The following is a 19,535-nucleotide window of genomic DNA, read 5'->3' on the forward strand; positions in this document are numbered from 1 at the left end:
AACAAAAATATCCAGATCAGCAAGAATGCAGCACTTTCTTGCTGACTACTTAAAATACACAGTTCAGTACAGTTAGTTGCTTTTCCTGCTCAACTTTGACCAGACCTGGACAATTCAAATGAACTTCTTAGAGCCCAAAATTCTCATAATTGTGAAGAATCTGGAAAAAACAACACTTAAAGGATACCAAATGCTGTTACAGACATTGAGGTAAGATATTTGACTTTCCCTCCTTAAATTCCCATGAAATTATTTCCATCAAATATCAAACCTACATTTTCTGACTACTGAACAACAATGAACTGTAATTAAATATATTTCAAAATTTCTCTGAAAATGATGTTTCAGGAAGGCAGATGACTGATGTTTGAGTCATTAAGGAACCGTCTATACAGCGCAGAACATATTTCCAACATATTTAGCTAAAAGAATTCAAGTTCACATCATATCAACTGCAGTAAATAGATTTGTAGTAGGGTTAAAGGAAGCCACTCTCTTTACAACACATGGTTTTTTAACAAATACATGGGAAATAAAACTTCATAGATGGTCCTTTAATGACTAAAGTGCTAATGATCTGTGTGAACTGTTTTGTTTACTATACATTTCTGAAATATATATATTTTTATTTTTTTGTCACTGCAGTCTCACTGCAGTGCCACAGAGAGCCATAAAAATTTTGCAATCTCAGGTTTAGCTCAACTTTTTCAGTTGTGTATTAAATGCCAGATTAATCTGAATGTGGTCGTGTTCAGTTAGTCTGTAAAACATTTTACAACCCATTCTTTTAATTTCTGATCAATTCCAGTTTGTTTAGTTGTTCTACCATCGCACATATTTTGGCTGCAAAGCAATCGTTCCTTAGCATCAGATGCTTAATGGAGTGATAAAGTTATTGTGGGGAAAAAAAGCTTCTCAAAATCTTCTTCAGAGTCTGGCCAAACGGACTGCAGGTCATATGTCATTTATTTTTTCAGTTTCTCATTTTGTAGAAGCACAAATACATCTTACTATAAATTATCTTCTTATTCTGCAGTTGGCTTAGCAGCCTACTGTTCTTCAGATTTTTCTTCATTAATACTTTACACTCAAAAATCTGTAAACAAAACAATCTGTAAAACAATCTGATGTACAGTGTTCACACAGTGACTGTCCAAACTGTTTTTTTCTTAAATGAAATGAATGACAGACAGTTCAGAAAATCCCAATCTACCTGCCACAATGTCACAATGGACGACCCTCATAATGACCTTCATAGACATTACATGTATGTGTGTGTGTGTGTGTGTGTGTGTGTGTGTGTGTATGTGTGTGAGAGAGAGACTCTGCTGTGACCTGAGTCACTGTGACATCATCACAATCAACCCCACAAGCCCACAAATAAACCCGTAGGCTTCATGTTACAATCAACGTACAATCCACATATTCAGTATTCAACCCTGCTTAAAATGTCTTCAATGTTGTTGTTTAAAAAATGCAGCACAATCCGGGATTTAAGATTCTATTTTTGTGATATGAATTAATAAATATCTTTGCTTTCTTTTTAGCAATATATGTCTGTCCTCTGTACTTTCTATAGTATTCCTTAGTCTCCCAGCCTCTGAGACTAGTAAGAGTTATAAAAACATGTATAATCAACATAAGCTGGTAGAGCAGTTAAACATTAAACTGAAACTCTATGCTGATCAAACTGCTGGTCTAACAAATGGCCAAATGGTCAACTGTACCTGCTTTTCATGTTTTGATGGGAAAATGTGCATCAGTTTTTACTGGTGATGCCAACACCAATTGAGTAATGTAGGAAGCAATCAGTATTGTTTTGTAACAAGAGTCATTGTGTGTGTGTGTGTGTGTGTGTGTTTGTGTGTGTGTGTGTGTGTGTATGTTCTTGTTATGCCCATTTTAGAAACTTGGGGTCTAAGGGTTTTAGAGCAGTCGCCTCTATTGATCCTGTGTTAAATAAAAATCTCCAGAATTTTTGTCTACATGCAAATTTGATGTCACTAAGCTACACAAAACTAAGGTGGGCTGTAGCGGTGCTCTGACGAGCTGTGCTGTCTTATCAAAATGTTCTACTTTAGCGCATTTACAGGTATACTAATAAATAAAACCTCTAGGTGGGATATTTTGTTAGGCTAAAACTCATTATCAAAAATACTTCCAGTGTTAAAAACTACGAGGCTGAATTTAAGCTTTAATAATGAAACCTCCCCATATCACGCCTTTCAACCCTCCATGAAGCTGAAGTCAGCTTCTTTTTCGCCAGGTGCTTGTTGTCATGTTCTGAACTGATGCGCAATTAAAGGTGGAACAGGAAAAGTCGAACAAAAAGCTGGCAAACGTCCTGAGAAAATGTCCTCAGAAAAATGTTACCAGCATTAAAATAATAATTAGGATAATCTGAGAGCCTAAATCAGTTTATCAGCGGTGAGCAGTGATATTAAACTGGGTCTTACTGGATCAGCCAGATGAAGGCATGTTTGAAGATCTTTTCAATTCAAACTAAAAGGAGAGATCTATCGTGTTTCAGTGAGCATCAGATGAAGAACAGAGAACTGCAGGGAAACCTCCTGATTTTGTTCTGACTTCTGTTCAGCTGCCCTCAGTCTGTACATGGAAATTTACGCTGCCAAAACCCACTTAATGTGGCTGCCAGTCAAATGATGTGAATTCAGTGCACAGTAGCTTTAGCTCACATGTAGCAATATTCATATTTTAACTTTAATGACATCGTAATTCAGAGATAATTGAGAGAAAAATGTTCACAAGACAAAACGTATCAGGTTCTGAACATCTGTATTTAACACAGGGGGCGATAGAGACGATTTTTAAAAAACCCTATGAATTCTGGCCATAGAGAAATGAAGCTTAGACCCAGAGTTCCTAATATGGGCATAAGAACATGGCACCAACTACAAAATGACAACACGACTACAGTGGTCTATTGGGTGCAAGAAAGGCACAACTACCATGAGTGCACAAAGGTCTGTAGCTGTTTGTGGTAGGGCTTTATGAGATCCTGTGTGGAAAAGGTCCAAGACAATTCAGAGCCAGGTGGAAAAGAATGTTCTTTCTGTACTTCTGAATGTATATCTGAGTTATTTCTGTACTCTGGCTGTAGCTTCCAGTAGAGAAAGGATTTTAGTCAAGATTTTCCAATTGAATCTCTGCTCCAGTTACCTTGCCAATACTGTCCCCAAGTGTAATGTATTAGTGGTCCTCCAGTGTGGATAAAGACACCAGGATATCAGTGATGTTCCTCAGTGGGTCTAAAGTGTCCAGCATAGTTTTCTCTGCAAAAACATACCTGAACCTGAACCAGCAGGTAATTATCAAGTTATTCATCAGATTCATTCTTATGCTAGCTAACATGTTCTTCAAAAATGTTAGCTAGAAAAGTTTCCTGTCTGAGGGTGAATTTAGTGATGCACAGAGTCAAACAAACACTGACACTGTTCATCACAAGATTTATATAGACCTGCTATTAACATGACATGAAAGGTAGTTTTAGTCCGTTGAATAATTGCATTTTCTTTTTTTTTCTTTTTTGTCCTTGACTTATAAAGACTAATAGCAGCATTTTAAGAATCTACTTTACAACATTGTTAATTTAACATTCAGCCAAAACAGTCTAAAAGGCATCAAATGAAACTACAGCTACAAAAAGGCTTTAGTCTGTATTTAATAAGGCTACAAGGTGGCTTTGACCCCTGTGCATGTGGCCATAAAACCCATGGGATGATCCAGGCCTGACCCAAACACGTAAAAACAAAAGACATTCATTTTTATGACCTGAAAATAGAATATAATTTTCATATTCAGCAAACATATTGTAAAATATAATATTATGAAGTTATATTGTGTTTTTTTTCACCTCACATGTACTCAGCAGCTTATCTTTCCCCTTTTTGAGCTCAGACTAAAAACTTGAGAAGTATACGTTGCACCAACAGAGGGAGCTATTTTAACATCTATCATACTTCTAGCCTTGAAAATACTGCTCTAAAAGAATGTACCTCAGTAAAGAATAAACATAACGTCAGACAGACAGAGAAGCTTGGATAGTTTGCTGTTGATGGGTTTTCATGATGAACTGCTTTACCAGGACACATTTTCTGAGGACTCTGTTAATACTTCTTGCATGTTGTTTAGGTAATGTATGATCTCCATTAATAAAGTACTGCTTTACTGTTCATGTCAGATACTGCAGTTTTAGAAACACTAACATATTTCATCTTCACAGAATGTCGAGGAAAGGATACAGTTCTTCAGCCAAGAAGACAGCAGTGGGCATCTGAAAGAGAAACAGTGACTTTAGATTGTGAATACAACACTACAAGCTCAAATCCAACTCTGCTGTGGTACCAACAGAAAGATCAACACTCTCCAAAATATATTTTACTGACAAATTCATATGGAGCTGGAGATACAGCAGCAGAGTTCAAAGAGAGATTTCACTCCAATCTTAGCACAAGAACAGCTCCACTGATGATCCAGAAGCTGAGTGTGAGTGACTCTGCTGTGTATTACTGCGCTCTGCAGCCCACAGTGACTACATAACACTCACAACTCCATCAAAAACCTACTCAGCTCAGCTCACTCTGATGATAAGATACATGTAACATTCAAACCAGCAGTGTGTGTGGTGCAAATACTTCGTTACCTTACTTAAGTAGAAATTTTGGTTATTTTTACTTTACTGGAGTAATTATTTTTTAGATGACTTTTTACTTCTACTCCTTACATTTTCACTCCATTATCTGTACTTTCTACTCCTTACATTTTAAAAATAGCCTCGTTACTGCCATTTCATTTGGACTTGTTTTCATTCCGGCGTGTCATCGTTTAAAAAACTCTATCCTGACTAATCGCGCCATCCGGATAGAGTGAATTTGATTGTGGTTGGATGAGAAGTATAAACATAAAATATTCCGACATCCTATTGGTTTGTACGTGATCCATCGCACCTGCACAGGTCACGTCACACTCCAGCGAGGACGTAACAGACGTACGTAGCTTAGTATAAAGATGTCCGTGGCAGAGACTCAAGAGAATTCGAGCGAAGTGTCCCAACTAAGCACCAGCGAGGAGGTTGGTAGCAAGGAAGACCAACCAACCCTTGTACATCCCTGGCCGTACCTGGAAGAATTTTTCGAAATGGTTGGATGCAAAAACAACTCCTTTCGAATGCGCTGCAAGCTCTGCGCACCCAAGTACCACGAGCTAATGGCTTTCAAAAACTCGCCGTCTAATTTGAAAAAGCATATTGAGGTAAGTTGAAAGTTTATCAGTCGATTATTGACAAAATATTGTAGTAACCTAGTGACGTACTAATGGTAAGTTTGCTATTTTTGCTATAGCTAGATTCATGCCAACACATGCTATAGTTGCTTGCTAGCAGTAGGCTATAATTCAACATTGCAAGTTCGTTTGTTGGGCTCTTTGTGAGATTTGAAATTCGTCTTCAGCCAAATGTTATCTGAGCTTATATTATTGCTATTTGCAATATTTGTAAGTTAATTGTGCAAAGCTATAGTCTACAGCTGGTTGATAAAGCATGTACTAAGGATAGGCATGATCCTGTCTGTGTATGAGAGCGCGTGCGCCTGTTTGGGGCAGGCCCCATGGCTTCTTGTAAACAGGTAATAGGCCCAACTGCCAACTATCAGTCAAATGCAGTTTAAAATGAATTAAATTTGGACTATGTAATCAATAATGCTACTTTTCAGCCATGCCAGCAGTTGCTTGTAGTCCTAAAACAGCTTTTAGTGGCAATATTATGGTCTGCTCAACATAATTGCATAGACCAGTGAAACTGCTCCCTAACTTGGTAGTCTGATCTTCATTCATGATCTTCAAGCATGACATTTAATACAGAGGAAGTCCTAGATAGTCTGAGCTTGTAGTTTGAGATAAAAAATACGAATCTCAATCTGTGTCTGTGCATTCGTTTTCTCCGCAGAAGAAACACCCCACTCGTCTAGAGAGATGCACGCAACTTACTTCAGCATCCCTCAAAAGGAAGTCATCCACTGAAGGTTCTTTGGCCCCACCCTCCAAACAAACCAAGCTGTGGGAGACTCAAAGAGTGTCCCAGGCAAGTGTGGATAAAGTTGTCCTCAAGTTCATTGTCCAAGGCTTGCACCCGCCACACGTTGTCCAGCAACAGGGCTTCATTGATCTTGTGCAACATCTTCGGCCAAATACAAGTGTCATGACACGCAATACTGTTGTAAACAAAGTCACAAAGGCCTCTATTGAAATGAGAAGAAAACTGAAAGCTGCCCTTAGTGAAATTGAGTTCATAGCAACAACAACAGACTGCTGGACGGCACACCGTCGCAGTTTCATTGGTGTCACTGCACACTGGTTTAACCCCCAGACCTTGCAGAGATCTTGTGCTGCCCTGGCATGCAAGCAACTTAAAGGATCACATACCTTTTCTGCCCTGGCTGGTGCCCTTAATGATATTCACACAGAATTCAATATCAGAGAGAAGATCGTTCGCACTACAACTGACAATGGATCAAACTTCCTGAAAGCCTTCAGAATTTATGGGCAGACTGATGAGAACAACAATCCTGAACCTGTAGGAGAGAGTGATGGAGAAGAGGATGATGGTGGCCAAAATGACAATGACGATGAAGAGGAAAGCGTTGAGGGTGTTGAATTTGTTGATGCCGGAGCCCTGTTGGATGAGGATGACTACTTGGAATACCAGCTACCTAAGCACCATCGCTGCGCCTGCCACCTTCTCAATTTAGTGTCCACAGTTGATGCTTTGAAAGCAGAGGTCAACCCATTGTACAAGCGTGTGTCAAGGTCCACATTTGCCAAATGCTCTAGCCTGTGGAACAAAAGTTCAAGATCAACCACTGCATCTGAATTAATTGAAGACCACTGCAAACTCCAATTCTTAAGGCCTGTTGCTACAAGGTGGAATTCACTCTTCTCAGCCGTAGAAAGAATAGTGAGAGTCATGTAGGCTAAGTATTCCATGTTGTTTGTCTTCTTCTTTGTACAGGTTTACTCCAGTGGAACTTGCATTTCTTGCAGAATATGCGAAGACAATGAGCCCAGTTGCAAAGGCACTTGATGTTCTTCAAGGTGAAACCAGTGTGCAGATGGGATGGTTGGTCCCCACCATAACTCTACTAAGGACCAAGCTCCAGCAACTTAACATTGCCTCCAAGTTCTGTGAGCCTTTGATTGCTGCACTTCTTTCAGGCCTAGAAAAACGCTTCGGAGAGATGCTTACAGATCCAGAGCTGATAGCCGCAGCCATTTTAGTTCCCAAATTTAAGACCTGCTGGACAAGTGACGAGAATATCCTCAAACTTGGTAAGTGTCTCACTTCTCGACTTCCCCTTAATATGTATAATTTCTATGGAGACAGTGAAATGAGTTTGAAATGTCATTTAATCTCACACACCCCACTATCCAATACATAATTACATACATAATTATATTGTCATATAATGCAAGTTGTACTGATTGTTTTAATTCCACAGGCCTTGACTATATCAGAAGCCACTTGGGCTGTCAGGCCGAGAATCACATCAGTGAGGGCTCCCAATCATCTGAGGAAGAGGACTTCTTTTCCTCCTTGAAGAAGACCAGCCCTCTTGAAACGACCCAGCAGTTGGATGCGTACCTGGGGTGCCCAAGAGACACAGCAGTGCCAGTTATCACTTAAGCTTAATACGGCACTCCCTGCTTCAGCAGCCTGTGAAAGACTGTTTACTGTTGCAGGGCTGATCTTCAGGCCAAAAAGAGCACACACTGGCTCAAAGAACTTTGAGAACCAGCTGCTTTTGCGGCTGAACAAAGCCTATTGGTAACTTTTTGTTGCACATTCTGTGCTTGACTGATGTAGATGCTGATGTTGAAAGTTGGACCTTGTTGCCATTAGCTATAGAATTGAGCATAATACATATGAGGAAGGCATCAATCAGGATTGAGGTTTTTATATATATATATATATATATATATATATATTTTTTTTTTTTTTTTTTTTTAAATTAATCACTAAGATTAATCGTTCATCTTGACAGCACTAACGTCTACTGTATATAGACAACCATATAATTTTTACCAAACCTGCCCTGGGTACACCAATTTTCTTGTCTTAGTTTTGTTATCAGTTGCCCTCACAGATTCCTGCAACGAAGCTTGGATGTACATTTACATTCCAATAAAGGTTATTGATAACATGCCTTTGAAGTTTGACTGCATCATTGCAATACTTATAGGCAACTAGTCATCATATTTTCCGCTCCATGAACACATGTTAATTATCAGTAGTATACATACTGTATATGGTTCTTTAATATTTGCATTGTACTAAAGTACATTCATTTTCAATGGGCATATGTGCCCATTTTTCAACATTAACATTTTAATATAACATTATAGTTGTTATGGCTTTTAGAAGAATGGGGTTTTTGGGGAGGTGGGCTAGTGCACTATAGACCCCTGTGGTGCGACCTAAGCTTTTGTCCTTAATGGCTTTTTTTTTTTTTTTTTTTTTTTTTTTTTTTCCTTCCTTACATTACTTTTATACTTTAAGTAGTTTTGAAAGCAGTACTTTTACACTTTTACTTGAGTAAAAAGCTTGAGTTGATACTTCAACTTCTACAGAAGTATTTTTAAACCCTAGTATCTATACTTCTACCTGAGTAATGAATGTGAATACTTCTGACACCTTTGCATTATATTGATTATTCTTATTTTACTTGATATGTATTATTATTCATATCAGTTCTATCATCATTCCATTACAAAAATATGTAAATACCATACATTTTTAATACAGGAATGACTTCACTATAAACACCTCAGAATGTCTAAGTGTGAATATTTGTGAAATGGTGAAATGAAACCAGTAAAACTGACACACTGACAGTTACAGTAGAAAAGCACAAACTATGTTTAGGTTTGCTGAACTCAGTGTAGAGAATCTATACAGGGAGCAGAAAGACAGACTTGACCACATTCAACATACAGAAAACCAGGTGTACATCAGTCTGAGTGCATCAATGTATTCCATAATCAGACCAACTCAGAAAAGAAGCTATTACAGAGTCGGATTGTGGTGGAACAGATCTCCTGCACTAAGAGGGGTGAAAAGGGTCGTCCACAATGCCGGTTGCCTTGCAGAAGTGGTAGGATGTGTCGATGGTGGGTAGAGACTCCCTGATGATCTTCACAGCTCACAGTCCTCTGGTTAGGATGCTCTCTATTCTTCCCCAGCAGAATGTAGTGAGGATTCAAGGGAGGACCCTCGGTTGGCGTTGAGGGTCAAGGTCATCGATGAAATGACACCAAGGATCTTGGAGCGTTTGAGTCTCTCTACAGTTTAACCCTTGATGTACAGTAGGAGAGGATGATGATGATGATGATGATGATGATGATGATAGTTGTTTTTGAAGCCATCTTATACAACTGCCTGGCTCAGAGATATGTTGAAGATGTTCAGTTAGGACATCTCCAGGATGGTCTGAACATTTACAGAGCACTCAACAAGATATGTTGTAAGGGCTGATAGCCTTCTGAGGGACAACTATGGAAAGGGTAGCCCTAACAGGAGTGGTCTTCATCAAACCACATGTTGAAATCTTTCAGTGCTTCTGGGAGTGAGGCATGACTACCACAACCATGTGAATCTGTTGTTCTCCTCTGCTGCAATATCAGACTACTCTCCTACTGTGCCCTGAGGCCCACAGTGACATGAAACCCAGCTACACTGTACAAAAAGCCTTATTTAAACCCTTAGCTTGTTACATTTGTGGTTATTGTCAGACATCTTTGAAGCATCTCTTACTACCATTATCCTGTTTACTCCACCAACATCATACATATCACCACACATGAAGAACTCTGAAGAAGGCCCAGTTTTTTTTAAAGCTGGCTGGTTCTTATGACGCTGTAGTAAAAATTTCCTCTTTGTTCTGTATGTTTGTCATGGGATCAACTCCTGGAACTCTTTTCTGGCTCTGCTCCTTCATTATCGTTATCCCTGCACCTGTTGCTTGCTGTGTTAGTATGTATTTGGTATTTTTCCTGTAATTCCAGACTTCCTTTATACTTCTTGGATTTCTCCTAATAAAACGCTTTCAAGTTTGTCTTTTACCTGGCTTAGTAAACAGTCAGTATTGATCAGATTCAGTGCATTTTAAACACAATGTAGTGTAAGTGCTTATCAACAACTGACTAATCAACTACAGCCACATTTAGCTCTACAAGCCAGATTTATTTTTTGTTCTCTTTCTGTAGCGTCTATGTAGTTTCACATCTATTTAAATTGGTTTTATTTATTTATTTTTTAAGAAATACAATGTAACTTCAGATAATTAATTAACTAATAATAACTAATAATTAGTTAACAAACAAATAATTTGGAAAGTAGCAAAAAACATGTCTGCATGGTACAGACATCAGGCTTCAATGGTACAAACATAAACATCACTCTCTATATCTGTGTATTAGATGTATTAAAATATATCCTACACTTGACAAGGTGGCCTGAAGTGAACAAATGAGTAAGCCTCTATGGCTGTGAAATGTGAGATCTGCTTATAAATCAGTAATTCATCAAATAGGACAAACATCCAATATGGATGCTGCATACAGAGCTCTGCTTAATTATTTAAAAAGTGCACAGGAACATCATAAACAATGCACGTCGGGCAGAATCAGGCCAGTTTCCATTGGCTACCCAAAGAGGAAACACTGTGCCTACACTGCTGGCAGAATAAGACTAAGAAAGAGCTGCAGTACAATATTTGTCATACCAATAATGAAAATATTATAACCATAAAGTTAAACTAAAATAAACAGCATAGTTAAAAAAGACAGGTACATCCAGAGCTGAGTCCAGCAAAGAGATATAGAATGGGGGCAGGGCCTGGATCGGCAATTGACATAGAAATGGATAGGACTGTGGGAGTGAGTGGGACTGTATGCAACTGAATACGACCTGGATCTGGACGAGAGACAGGACAGATCCTGGCTCAGGGTCAGGGATGGAGCCAATGTCTGGGTTAAGCCTAGAGTGACAGCAGATCCCAGGTTGAAAACCTGCTAAGTAGCAAAAGCCACAGGTGCTGTTTCAGTGGCAGATGATGGAGACACTGGTTCAGTGGTGGAGGCTGGTTGAGCACAGTAGCTGCATGAGGAACTGGCAGAGGAGCTCTACAAGAGACAGGAATTGGAGTGGTATAGCCCACTCCAAAATGTTCTTTGGGTTTTTCTTCCACGACTTCTCCAGAGAGCGCATTCACCTGCAGAGAATGTCCTGCAACTGGGCCAGCAATCAGTTGCTGACACACGCACCCCATTCCATCACACTTCATCACATTATGCAGCATTCTACCAGAAGGTGGAGCTCTAGGCTTCTTTTTAATAAAGCACATGAGCCTTGGTGGGATCAACACATTGGCATCCTTGAAGGGTAAATTCACTACTGCAGTCATTTTGTCTGTCTGAAGATCAGTCATGATGTTACTCTGTGTCTTACTGATCTTTACTCAGTTTGAAGGTGAGTAATTCAGCTGTGTTTTTATGCTCATGAGGTGTTTCTAAATTCAGCCTCAAAACACGTGATAGTTGATACATCTCACACATAACCATGACATTTAATTAGAAAAGATTCACAGTGTTTCTTTTTCTTTCTCAGTAAATACTGCTGCAGATGGAATAAACTCACTCTCCTCTGAAAAGCATGTTTTGGAGGGAGCAGATGTCACTTTCTCCTATAACTACAGTGCAACTACAGTACAAGGCTTGCAGTGGTATCGTCAGTATCCTGGATCCAGACCAGAATTCCTCCTTTTTCTTAATGAGTACAATAACATATCTGAACCTGCTCTCCGTCTAACAGCATGGGCAAACAGACAGATGAAACATGTGGATCTGAAGATCTCTCATACTGTAGTGTCAGACTCTGCACTGTACTACTGTGCTCTGCAACCCACAGTTACAGGAAACTCAACTACACTGTACAAAAACACACAGAGCAAAAGGCCTATTTGTGGCTAAATATGTTCTTACAACCCTATAAAAAGTATTTTATATAACAAAGCAAACGTTTTGACAGTACAAAGACAGGTGGACTATAAGAGAATCAAGTTTGTCAGCAATATATCAACAAAACTGAACTGGTTTGATGTTGTTGTTAAATATCTTATTTGGGAAAATGACTGTCAGAGTGTCATATGCATCAGCTGTGCTGTGATCAAGTCGGGGCATGAATTAAACATTTAAAGAACAGGAAAAAACTTTTAGAAATGCTCTTATTGTAATTTCACTGTTCTTAAAGTTACTGCATGTAACTAAATACACAATTCAAAGACATTGATGTTATTGCAAAATGAGCACAAATTCTAAAAACAAATCTTTCTGAGGCTCTAGGAAAAGTTTCTTCATCCATGCAAAAACCTAGAACCTTTTCCAGTTATCACCACATGTAACACCTACAGCACTCCCATTACTACGTTCATCTGTCTTATATAGTTATTTTACAAAATCTTAGGGGTGGCATTCATGCATTTTGCACTCAGAACAGCCTAAATGTGTCAAGACCTGATAATGTGTTGAAAGGACCTCAGGTGTAATTCAGCGGTTGTGTTTAGTTCTGTTTACTTCAGATGGAGATCAGGTGACTGGAAATATTGATGCATTCAGTGAAATTCACTGTCAAGTCATGTGGACAACTTTGGACTTCTGACTGTGCATCAGATTGACAATAAGGTTCCCATGTAATGCATTGCTCAAATGTCATTCCAAAGAATCAGGAAAGACGTGTGTGTGCCAGGAAAATATACCCCATACCATCATGCCACCACTAACAGACTGACAGAGGCACAAATTCATGTGTTTTCTTCATACTTAAATAAGCAACAGTTGGTAATGCTAAATATTATAACGTGTTGTTTACTTCATTGTACCCACATATACAACCTTTTAGAGTCAAAGATAGAAATAGATGAAAAATCTGAGAGATAATATTTAGCATTTATGTGATCTCACAGAGTGGTGGAGTTACACACATTTCTACTGAAACCTCTAAAAATAAAATGTTCTCCAAGCTCTCTATTGATTGGCCTGTACTGGTCAGTGAAAGTTTTCTAATACTGTGCAACAAAAAAGGTCCTTTCTCATGGATGAACTGTAGTTTAGCATAATTTAGTAAACAGGCCTATTATCTAACATTTATCTATACAAACTGTTAAACTGAAGATCAGATACCGAAGTTTTTTTTTGTTTTTTTTAACTGAGTTTTGTGTATTCTGGTCAACAAACAACAGTTTTTTAACATTTTTTTTTCTCTACTGCATTTTGACTGAGGCTTAGCAAATGTTTCTGATATAGTTTTGTCTTGTAACCTGTATGTTAACCCAAGAATCATAGAGGCCACACACACGTATAAACTCCACTTGGCATTTTGCAATATGTAGTAAACTATCTACCCACCAGTTCTCAGATTATTGTGCTGCAGTGATATAAAAAAGGGAATTGAGAAAAAAATGCTGGAATGAAAGAGATGAACTATGCTTGCTATGCTAAGATACCTTGCTGATGGCAGATTAGCTAACTTAATCAGTCACTTGGCCACTTTTGTGTGAAAATGTGTTTAACTTTCTCCAGAAAAATATTAACTCACATTATCGACTCACCTGGCTCTGCATCAATGCCCTTGGTCAAAGTGCCATAAGCGCCACTACTGTTTTTATTTGTACATCTCTATTAACATTTATATTGGTCATAATTTGAAAATGTTTGATTCTCATATTTTTCATTATTAAGGAAAACCTTTTTCCACTTTCCACTGTTTTTATGACTTAAAGTGACATTGCTGACCCTCCACAAACTACTGCTTCCCCTGAGTATAGTCCCATGGACCACAGGTTGAGAAACCCTGGTGTGAAGCTCACCAGCGCTGTACAGTGAAGCGAACTGAGGGAACAAACTGTCATATGATTTGTACAGAGAACCGCTGGTGTTATGTAGGAGGAGCTGTTTGCCTTTTTTCAATGAGACATTTTCAGCCCACTGACTATAATAGCAGTTCTCTGTGAAAGCCCATATCTTTTCTCACCCTGTAAAGCATTTTGTAATGTTTTTCTGAGGTTTGTGTTAGTTTTTCATCCCTGAGTCTAATTAGTGGGTACATAAAAGAATATCCCTGGAACCATCTCCTGACATCAGATTCATCCATTATGAGACAAACCGCTTAACATGCTGAACTCCTGGAAGCCATGTCCACTAATGCCCTTAGTCTTTAGTGAAATTTTGTAAATTTGGTGAAGTGTTTTCTTTGAGTGTACATTGTGAATAGACTTCTGATTCTGCCTGATATGCAGGGCAAGTAAAATAAAACAAGATCATACTTTGTTCTATAGAAACAAATGGACATTCTAATCACAGTAATTGTAGTTAGAACAGAGATGTTAAAAATTCTGCCATAAAATGTAAATGTTACAACAATCTCATTTATTTATTTATTTATTTAATTAATTATAGGATGACCACTACTGAAACATCTTATCCAGTTTATTACTGTAATCAGGAATCACATCAACTGACTTCCAGTGTTTACATTTTAACATTTATTTAATGCTTAAATCAAGGTGCAAAACACAGAGGATGGAGTTCTGGGACCCTGTGAGAGCTAAAACTTATTTTCTTAACTAGAACTAGGTTGGTCAGCTAACAGCTAGCAAAGGTGCTAAACAACTCCATCACTGATTTCACAGGTTTGAATTTAAGTAGTTATGATTCACTGTAAGTCTAAAGATAATCACTTGGTTAGTTTACTTCCATCAAATGTCTGTGTTTCAGTCAGATGTATCATCCAATCCAGGCTAAATCTCAAATGGCTCCCCCCAGCCTAAACAGTGAGTTATGTAAGTTTTGACTATTATCACCTCTATATATCATGTCTCTCAGATCTCAGTGCATTGTATTCATTAAATTGGACTGACAAATCCAACTTACTTTTCTTTGTTATCCTCTTCTTATTTTGCAGTTGGTAAACAATTTAAAGCCCATTATGTTTGAGGTACAACTATAAAGTTTAAAACAGAAATTCATCATATACGGGAATAGCATGCTTGTTTTTTAGACTGATCCAACATATGATCATACAGTGACTGTCCAAAGCTATTTTCTGTTGTATGAAATGAACGGTAGAATGTTCAGAAAATCCAAATCTATCTGCCACAAATAATGTCACAATGGACGACCCTCACAGTGACCAACATAGACATTACGTGTGTGTTTGAGAGAAAAAGAGAGAGATAGTAATTATAGTAATTATACTCAGAGAGGGTCCATCAATGTCCACTGCAGCCAGATATGTGTACGAGTGCCATACACTCAGGGACAGTGAATGACCACCAAACCACAGGCTGTACTCACAGTTATATATGTATATATGTAATATAGATGTCCTTTTTTCATTCTATTCTTTCCCTGCTTAATCACATAAATATATTTCATAATTAACTATTTTTCCTTTAAAACCTTTATATTATTAATTGATAATTAACACTTTCTCCTCTTAATTATTATTAAGTTATTATTATAAATTATTATTATTATATTATTATAAATTATTATTAAGTTACTTAATTATTATCATTATCATATATAAATCTTGTTTTTTATTATATATATATATATATACATATATATATATATATATATATATATATATATATATATATATATATATATATGTATGTGTGTGTGTGTGTGTGTGTGTGTGTGTGTGTGTGTGTGTGTGTGTGTGTACAGAGAGAGAGGGAGAGAGACTACTGTGTCCTCAGAGTCACTGTGACATCACAATCAACCATCATACACAACCATGAACATTTGAAAAAAAACTAAGCAGTGAACCCACAAATAAACCTGTCAGCTTCATATTATCACTGTCATGAAAACTACACATTCAGTATTCAACCCTAAACACAAACAAATGATGGAAAAAGTTTTTTAGCAGGCTTGGATAGTCCCTTCATACAATTTTCTGTTTTCTTTCAAATTGAAGTTTGAAAGAATGTTTTAGCTTATGCTTGTGGTTTACTGTTATTTTTGCTTTGATCTTCCACAAAGACAGAAAGCTCAGTGGAGCAGCTCCCCAGAGCAGGAGTTTCCTGTTGTAGTGTCTCATAACTGCACTCACTTCAGAGAGACTCACACTAACACACAGATCAGCATTAGAACACTGAGAGCTTAAACACACTACTGACTCCATCTGATCATATTCACAATGAAGAGAAACCTCCTCATCATCCTCATCATCACATCAGGTACTCACTGTGAAGATGAGCTTAGAAATAATTGAAAAATGATACTTTATTAACATATCTAATATTATTTCTCTGCTATTTTTCTTTCAGGTGTGTTTGGTGCTGATGAAATCAGACCATCAGAAGATCAGGAGACTGATGTTTCTGGAAAAGAAGGAAAACCTGTTACACTGAAATGCTCTTATGACTCAAATAGTCAATATGTTATACTCTACTGGTACAGACAGTATCCTAACAGAGCTCTACAGTATCTACTGCTGAGAGGTGCTCGTCAGCGGGGTGATAGTAATACTGCCGACCGCAGATTTTCATCAACTGCATCCATCTCTTCCACTAAACTCACTCTTAGAGAACCAAGACTGGCAGATACAGCTCTCTACTACTGTGCTCTTAGAGTTGGAGCCCAGTGATACAAAGTCTCTGAGACGCTTTACAAAAACTCTCACACCTTCTGTTTGCTTTGAACACAAGGAGATCAAAGTAACATCCAAACCACAGTGTATTATCTGTTATTACACTCACTCTGACAGAAATAGGTGAATGCACATGTTGCAGGAAAAGGAGACACTTAAGCTTAGGTTGTTTTTCAATTTTACGTAGAGTAACCTTGAACTCTCACACTATCACTGTTTCCTCCTGCATTTGCTTAGGAACGACAGCAAAATTACCGGAAGAAGTGTGCACAAACTGATGGAAATCAAGAAATGGCACACAATTATATTTTTTAAATTATATTTATACATTCTTACAAAAATTTTCATCTGTGACAATTAATTGTTTCATTATTTTGCTCCTAGTATAACTTACCAGTTTAACAGATGAACTGATGGAACTGATAAACACTATAATCTACAAGCTCCATTAGCTACCTAGCTCAGTCAAAATGTCTGCTTTTGAGTGGTTTTAACACAAGTCAGATGGCAAAACATTACAATAAACATCACCTGCAGGCCTACACTATGAACTACTGTTTGATGTAGCAGCTACCTCATCTGTGCATATTAGCAATTAGCTGTGTACACTCAGCTATCAGATACCAATGTGACAGAATGTTTTAGAATTACTCACAATTGAATGTGACAAACAATGTCAAGTAATCTCTAACTATTTAAAAATTAAGGCATAATGTATGTAGGAAATCAAAATAGCATCAAACAGCAGGAAGAATATATCACTGTTGTCAGAACAAAACCTTGTATCTCCAAAATGGTAACTTTACAGGAAAAGGAAAAAATGTACATTAACTTCAATATAAGTTAATTGAACCAGACCTTTTTACCAAGGTATTGTGGGACATTTCTTTTGGTCCGACAAAAATGGAGATTGGTTTTGTTCCGACAGCAGCGGTATGTACTTACATGTTTGTGAAAATCAGTAAGACTGAAATACCTGCATGAGGGTGGGAGGGATGTAGGTGCAACTATTTAAATGGTGTCTGTTCATATGTTTTAATCATGTTGAACATTTAAATGGTTTTACAAAGTTTGTTTTGATAAAGATCTGTTTGTCAGTACCAGATCTCATCTCTGTCACCTGAACCAGGTGAGCTCCAGCCCAGTTTAACCTCTGTAATTGTGCAAAAGGCTATAGTTCATATCTGTTTAGGATACATTGTCTGTTTACTCTGATTAATGCATTAATATTTGGTTACTTCATTACATGGAGAAGTCCATTCCACCAGGTACAGAGGAATCACCTAATACATATATTTTTTTCTCATTCTCGAAACTTTTTTGCTTCTACCTGGTGGGAATGGGTACTAATAATAAGGGAAATACCTAACACACACACACGCACACGCACACACACACACACACACCTTCTAAGCCGATTCTCCTTCTGGGTCGCAGGGGGTGCTGGAGCCTATCCCAGCTGTCATTCAGCAAAAGGCAGACAGACGCATTCACTCCAAGGGGCAATTTAGCATGTCCAAATGGCCTAACTGCATGTCTTTGGACTGTGGGAAGAAATACACCCAGACACAGAGAGGACCGTGGTCGCCCGGCCAGGGACTCAAACCCAGGCCCTCCTTGCTATGAGGCAACAGCGCTACCCACCACGCCACCTTGCCACGTGTATCTAAAACAAGAGGAGCTCATTTTTCTCATTTCTGCACTATAAATCTGACATTTCACTCTATTCCTCCCTGCAGTTCTGCTATTTAGCTTGCAGTCACTGCACTGTAATACTGTTAACTTTAGTCCTATACATGTGTTACTGCACACGTGTGTTAATTCATATTGTAAACTGCACTTTCTTATTTATTCACATTTAGTATTTTATTATGTTCAGTGTTTCTCTGCATACGATAGAAATACAAAATCAAAAACTAAACACTGCCTTCAGTTGGTGAAACCCAACAGCCACCTTTTTTGGAATCAGCCAACCAGCACTGGTCATATTTCTCTCTTTTCCATCTGTTTCCCCTCAAGGCTCAGGCTGCAGCTTATAGAGCTGGAATTTAACAAGCAATCTCCATTAACCTTGCCAACACTGCCCCCAAGTGGACAACATGTTCGTCCAGTCTGAATAAAGACCCTCAGATGTTACTGATTTTCCTCAGTGTTCCTAAGATCCAGTCCTTGGGATCCACTGTCCTGATCTTCATCAAGTAATAATGAAGTTCTTCTTCAGCTGGATCGAGTATTTTGGGACAGGAAATTCTTTAGTACTGTGGGTCCTCAGAACTGAAGCTCAGAGCCACTGATGTACTGTTGTTTATTCTCAGTTGTGTAGGTGGGGAGACGAAAGCTCTGTTGACACTATCTGGATTTAAACATGAACAACTTTATTTCAAATTAACAAGATAGTGTTAAAGCCCTGTGAGAGTCCCGAAGGCCGAATGTGGGACCCCCCTCTTGTAAAAGCTGTCTCTGCTTTATATATGGTGAATGGCCGCAGAAACACACACACATCCATACATTCCCATAAGGAAACATCTGGAAAAGCTTAAATCTCTCATACGATTGAAATGCTTATTCTATACATTAGCTCCCTCTCTTGAGGGAGGGGGCGAGAGAGGACTTCAACAGAGCACACACGCATTAACAGAGGAAAAGAGAGCTTAACATTACATAACGATAACAGATATAAAAATATAAAGAAAAACATGAATATAACAATATAACAAATACAAGATGAGTGTAAAGACACCTCAGTATACAAACACAATCTGTGTGAACATGTGTCCTAGAACCTCACTGATGAAAGCTTGGGACAAAA

At 38.1% G+C, this 19,535-nt stretch overlaps 1 protein-coding gene across 1 annotated transcript; it reads left to right on the plus strand.

Annotated features, from left to right (window-relative positions):
* Positions 1-4,668: 4,668 nt before the first annotated feature.
* LOC119262030 lies at positions 4,669-7,957 on the plus strand. The gene is made up of 4 exons (XM_037532838.1): positions 4,669-5,271; positions 5,963-6,936; positions 7,025-7,341; positions 7,512-7,957. The coding sequence occupies exons 1-4, from the start codon at positions 5,029-5,031 to the stop codon at positions 7,694-7,696; spliced, it is 1,719 nt and encodes a 572-aa protein (XP_037388735.1). The 5' UTR covers positions 4,669-5,028; the 3' UTR covers positions 7,697-7,957.
* The last annotated feature ends 11,578 nt before the right edge of the window (positions 7,958-19,535 follow it).

Source organism: Pygocentrus nattereri, chromosome 2 (assembly GCF_015220715.1).
Source record: "Pygocentrus nattereri isolate fPygNat1 chromosome 2, fPygNat1.pri, whole genome shotgun sequence".
NCBI classification, from domain to species: domain Eukaryota; kingdom Metazoa; phylum Chordata; class Actinopteri; order Characiformes; family Serrasalmidae; genus Pygocentrus; species Pygocentrus nattereri.

Excerpts from the sequence above, each read along its gene's own strand:
- LOC119262030 (XM_037532838.1), top strand. The coding sequence starts at position 5,029 with ATGTCCGTGGCAGAGACTCAAGAGAATTCGAGCGAAGTGTCCCAACTA. Across the intron at positions 6,937-7,024 it reads TTAAGGCCTGTTGCTACAAG|GTTTACTCCAGTGGAACTTG; the intron begins GTGGAATTCACT and ends TTCTTTGTACAG. Across the intron at positions 7,342-7,511 it reads CGAGAATATCCTCAAACTTG|GCCTTGACTATATCAGAAGC; the intron begins GTAAGTGTCTCA and ends TTAATTCCACAG.